Source organism: Canis aureus, chromosome 25, assembly GCF_053574225.1.
Source record: "Canis aureus isolate CA01 chromosome 25, VMU_Caureus_v.1.0, whole genome shotgun sequence".
In the NCBI taxonomy this organism is placed as follows: domain Eukaryota; kingdom Metazoa; phylum Chordata; class Mammalia; order Carnivora; family Canidae; genus Canis; species Canis aureus.
This window is the reverse complement of record NC_135635.1, coordinates 36,248,344-36,254,343: the sequence shown is the minus strand read 5'-3', so window position 1 is coordinate 36,254,343 and position 6,000 is coordinate 36,248,344. Positions and strand designations below refer to the sequence as shown.

Here is a 6,000-nt window from a genome sequence, read left to right as displayed (position 1 = left end):
CATTACAATTAGGAAAGTAACAAGATAAATAATAGATGAATTTTCACCAGAAATAATAAAGAAAAAAAAGGAAGGTCAAATTCAGAGTTGAACATACCAAAAAAAATGAGAAACAAATCAACTTCTCCCCACAAAAAAAGAAAAAAAAAGAAAATAATACAAAAAGACTCTTCAAACAAGAATTATAATTTCAGCAAAACAACTGATAAGATTATTTGAAACCATCATAATGGGGCACCTGGGTGGCTCAGATGATTTAACATCTGCCTTGAGCTCACGTCAAGATCCCTGGGTCCTGGGAGGGAGCCATACCCTCCTCTCCACTGTTGGACTTCCTGTTCAGTTTAGAGTCTGCTTCTCTTTCTCCCTCTGCTTCTACTTTCTGCTCATTATCTCTCTGTCAAATGAATAAATAAAATCTTTTTTAAAAGCCATCATTATAGCACTGTATGGTCAAATCTATAACACTTTATTTTAGTTAGCATTTATTAATTTTTGTGATGCACTGTCATCGTGAATGCTCCATTTCAACCACCAATGTGAACCCATGAATACAGTCTAGGAAAAGACATGCATAATTAGTGTTCAGAAACTAGTCCTAGCCGAATTCAGTATGACATTCTTAGAAGTACATGTTCCCTGTTCTATATAATAAAATAGTGTTCTATGAAGGCCTCATTGGTGATACTGTATCAATCAAGACACACTTTCAGCTCACAGAGGACAGCTTGATTTGCCATTGTGGGATAGGCTGCCTGAACTCTGTTCCCAGGTCGCTGGGACCTGACATGGCTTTATCAAAACACCACTGGATCCTGCTGCTGTCCTGTGATTGCTGCTTGGGATAAAGTTGAAACATTGACAATCATCCCTAGACTATGCTACTATGGCTCTGAGCACCCATTGAAGCTTGTCATCCCAGAACCAGTGTCACTGCCAGACAGGGTCACAACGGTGAGATGCTAGGACACATATACAATGTCCAGGAAATATGCGTACTTGTCTCCATCCTAGACACCAGTACCAATACCACAGAAAGTGAACCTGATCACAATCACACAGGCACTATGGTAGTTCCATCTGTGCCTATCTTGGGCAAGAGATCCAATACTGTTTGAGGGCTCTGAAGGTGGCATGCCATACCACCACCAAAAAGGAGCCTCCCAGCAATATATGTTCCTCCCATGGGTAAGACAGGAGAAAGTGGATGATATTTCTAAAGTGGTCAAAGGGAATAACAACTGTCAACCAAGAATACATTACTCAGCAACTTCTCATTCAGAAATGAAGAGGAGATAAAGGCTTTCAAAGAATCCTCAGGGATGGCTTGTCAAAGTTTCAACTCTCCAGAGTGGCTGCACCAGTTCACATTCCCACCAACAGTGTATGAGGGTTCCCTTTTCTCCGCATCCTCTCCAACATTTGTTGTTTCCTGCCTTGTTAATTTTCCCCATTCTCACTGGTGTGAGGTGGTATCTCATTGTGGTTTTGATTTGTATTTCCCTGATGGCAAGTGATGCAGAGCATTTTCTCATATGCATGTGGGCCATGTCTATGTCTTCCTCTGTGAGATTTCTGTTCATGTCTTTTGCCCATTTCATGATTGGATTGTTTATTTCTTTGGTGTTGAGTTTAATAAGTTCTTTATAGAACTTGGAAACTAGCCCTTTATCTGATATGTCATTTGCAAATATCTTCTCCCATTCTGTAGGTTGTCTTTGAGTTTTGTTGACTGTATCCTTTGCTGTGCAAAAGCTTCTTATCTTGATGAAGTCCTACCCACCATTTGCTTCAACGTGGATGGAACTGGAGGGTATTATGCTGAGTGAAGTAAGTCAGTCGGAGAAGGACAAACATTATATGTTCTCATTCATTTGGGGAATATAAATAATAGTGAAAGGGAATATAAGAGAAGGGAGAAGAAATGTGTGGGAAATATCAGAAAGGGAGACAGAACGTAAAGACTGCTAACTCTGGGAAACGAACTAGGGGTGGTAGAAGGGGAGGAGGGCGGGGGGTGGGAGTGAATGGGTGACAGGCACTGGGCGTTATTCTGTATGTTAGTAAATTGAACACCAATAAAAAATAAATTAAAAAAAAAGGAAAAAAAAAACAAAGTTTCAACTCTCACCCCAGATGGCAGTCAGAAGTGAGCAGCAGCATCACTCCAGTGGTAGCCTGTTAAAACCATGTGTCAGAAAAGAATTTAACCTAGTCCTACCCTTTAAAAATTCCTTTTAAAGAAAAGCTAAAAGGAATTTTAAAGGTGAAAAAGAGATGAAAATAAGTACCATAGAAATATATAAAAATATAATATCACTGGTAGAGACAAAAGAAAAACTGTCCTTGGGACGCCTGGGTGGCTCAGTGGTTGAGCATTGCCTTCAGCTTGGGGCATGATCCTGCAGTCTTGGGATCAAGTCCCACATCAGGTTCCTTGCATGGAATCTGTTTTTCCCTCTGCCTATGTCTCTGCCTCTCTCTCTCTCTCTCTCTCTCTCTCTCTCTCTGTCTCTCATGAATAAATAAATAAAATCTTTTTTAAGAAAGAAAGAAAACATATCTTTGAAATAGGTGTCAGCTATGATTTCTTGGATGTCATGAAAAGACAGGCAAACCACATAGAAAAATAGGACTGCATTAAGCTAATGTACACAGCAAAGGAAATAATGAGAGAGTTGAAAAGATGTTGGAAGAACAATGTACAGGGAACCCTGGGTGGCGCAGTGGGTTTAGCACCTGCCTTTGGCCCAGGGCGCGATCCTGGAGATCCAGGATCGAATCCCACGTCGGGCTCCTGGTGCATGGAGCCTGCTTCTTCCTCTGCCTATGTCTCTGCCTCTCTCTCTCTCTCTCTCTCTGTGACTATCATAAATAAATAAAAAAAATAAAAGTTTAAAAAAAAAAAGAACAATGTACAGAACAAGGAAAAAATGTAAACCATTTATCAAATAAGGGAGCAATATCCAAAATATATAAAGAACTCATTACAATGCAATAATACAATTTCAAAAAATGGCAAAGAACCTAGGTAGACATTTTTATGAAGACATACAATTGGCCAATAAGTGCATGATAAGTGTACAGAATCACTAGTCATCATGGAAATGCCAATCAAAACCACAAGAGATATGACCTCTAACCTGTTAAAATGGTTTCTTCCAGAAAGATAAGAGAATATTGGTGAGGATGTGAAGAATAAGAAATGCTTTGCAGGAAATGTAAATTGGTGGCTGTATAAGGGAAAATAGTATAGCAACTTTTCAAGCAATTACAAATAAAACTATCATATGAATCCGCAATGTCACTCTTGCGTACATATTTAAAAGAACTGAAATCAGTATCTCCGTGGCATATCTGCACACCCTAGCTCATTGCAATGTTATTCACGATAGCCAAGATATTGAAGGAAACTAAATATCTGCCAACAGATAAATGGTTAAAGAAAGTATGATACACACACACACACACACACACACACACTGAAATAGTATTCAGTCATGAGAGAGAAGGAAATCTTCCCATTTGTGAAAAATGAATGGACTTTGGAGGCATTCTCTTAAGTGACAAAAGTGAGGCAAGATCGACAAATACTGTATGGTGTCACTTACATGTAGAATCTGAAACACTGATCTAGTAAAATCAAAGAATAGAATGTTCTTTACCAGGAGCGGCGTGGGGAGGAAGGGGGAGATGTTTAAGAATACAAAATTATAACCAGTAGTTAATAAGTTCTGAAAGTTTTGCGTACAATATAGTGATTATAGTCAGCATTACTCTATTATAAATCTCAAAGATCCTGTGATTAAATCTTAGCTGTTCTTGACACCCACAAAAAATGATAAATATGTGACATGAGAGAATTGTTATCTAAGATTACCATAGTAATCACGCTGTAATATATAAATGTATCATATGAACACATTTATGCCTTTAATTTAAACAATGTTATGTCAATTATATCTCAACAACACACACACACACACACACAAAAAAAAAAACAACCTAAAAGTATATTTGTGATACCTACAGCTCCTACTAAGGAAATAAGAATATAGCTGAGACAACACTAGAGAAATTAAAATGGAACCCTAAAATAAGATGTTTAATACAGGTAAGGTGGAAGAAGAAAACAAAACCTAAACATAGAATGAGAGCAAATGAGAGACCTAAATCCAACCGTCCCAATAATGACACTCATGTGAATTAAATAAGTATTCTAGTAAAAAGACAGAAATTGTCACTCTGAATAAAAATATAAGATCTATCCATACCCTCTCTGTAACAGACACACCTTAGACCTAAAGATAGAACAGGTGAACACAAAAAGATAGCAAAAGATCTACAAACAATAACCCCAGAAGTGAGCACAAACAGCTATTCTAATATCAGACAGTTGCTATTAAAACAAGAAATATTATTAGAAAACAAAACAAAAACATTTGTACATACTAAGGCTGTCAATATGAGAAGATAAAACAATGATAAACATCTATTATTCACCTAAAAACAGAACCCTTAAATACAAGAAATAGAAACTGACTGATTTGGAAGGATAAAGAAACAATTCAGTGATACAGTGGAAGACTTAAAAGATCTTCTGTAAATAAGTGATAACACAGCAAGTCACAAAATCAGGACGGTGGAAGACTATCAAAACCAGCTTGACATAATTGACATATAGAAGGGGTTTAGGTCATAAATAAGGATCAAACATTTCAAGGATGGAGATATTCAACGTATATTCTCTGAAGACAAAGGAATAAATTAGATGCAACAACAGAAAGAAATTTGGGGGATTTCCAAACCTGCGGAAAGTGATACACTTCTGAAAAATTTACAGTTCAGGGATGAAATCTATGAAAATACCTTGTACTGGATGACAGAGATTACCTTGTGCTGGACGACTCTGAACAGAATATTTCAAGATTTTATGGGGAAACTAAAGTAATGTTTAGAGACAATTTGTAGCTTTCTCACTTAGAAAAGGAAGAACATTAGAAATGCATGATCTGAGTAGCTTCCCTCTCAAGTAGCTATACAGAGAGGAGCCCATTGAAGTTAAGGAAGAGAAGATAAACACATACTTAGCTGAAAGCTGACTGTGAGGTATGGATAGCAGAATAACTCACGGTAGCCCCAAAGGATGAATGCTCAAATATTCAAGGGCATCAGCAATAGAACGGATTCTGACTGTAGTCGAATCAGACAATGGAACAGCAAGGAGTTTGGGCAATTTAAACTTCACGCAAATACATGAATAAATCACACATTTAGCTTCCCCTAAAAATGTCAAAAATAAAATATACATACTATATGTTTCTATTTATGTAAATGTTTTGTAAATGGAGATGAGAACATGAGAAGGCATTTCACAGTGCTGGTAGAATCATTTTCATTCTGTGTAATGTGACACTTGAAAATTCAGTCATTTGTTGGCATGTTTTGCACGTGCACCCATCTGTTGCACATTATTCCACTAAAAAATTACTGTAAGGCACTATTATGAAAATATGCAAATATATAGAAACTAGACAGAAAGTTGAAGAAATCTTACCAAATACAACTTGTGAAAACTAAAACAGAAAAAAAAATATCCAATAACATACAACTTCTAATATAATTTAGTTGTAATTCAGAAAGCTTTGCATACTCGGTTACAGAATACTTAGACATTTGTGAATGACAGAAGCGTAATGCTAAATAAAAACCAAACAGAAACTGTTGTAGGGCAGAGTCGAATAAAACCCATTGTAATAAAAAGACTATTTCTAAAGTATGAAATTGACATAAAAATATGTAGCAAGGTTAATGAAACTAAATAGAAAGAGCATAATTTAGACCCAATCATATATGGAATGCAGGTTTCAACAAACATGCAGTCATTCCATGGATAAAATATATAGTCTTACAACAAATGCTGTGGAAACAATCCAGTGACAAGTAATATTAATTATATATATATATATATATATATATATATATACTTTATATTGTAAA

At 36.4% G+C, this 6,000-nt stretch overlaps 1 protein-coding gene across 1 annotated transcript in view; it reads right to left on the bottom strand.

Annotated features, from left to right (window-relative positions):
* Positions 1-274: 274 nt before the first annotated feature.
* The window catches only part of LOC144297510 (NKG2-A/NKG2-B type II integral membrane protein-like), a 53,307-nt gene continuing 47,581 nt past the window's right edge, over positions 275-6,000 (bottom strand). The window contains exon 8 of the mRNA XM_077871790.1: positions 275-397. Within this exon, the coding sequence (XP_077727916.1) occupies positions 275-397 (123 nt within the window). The remainder of the gene's footprint in view (positions 398-6,000) is intronic.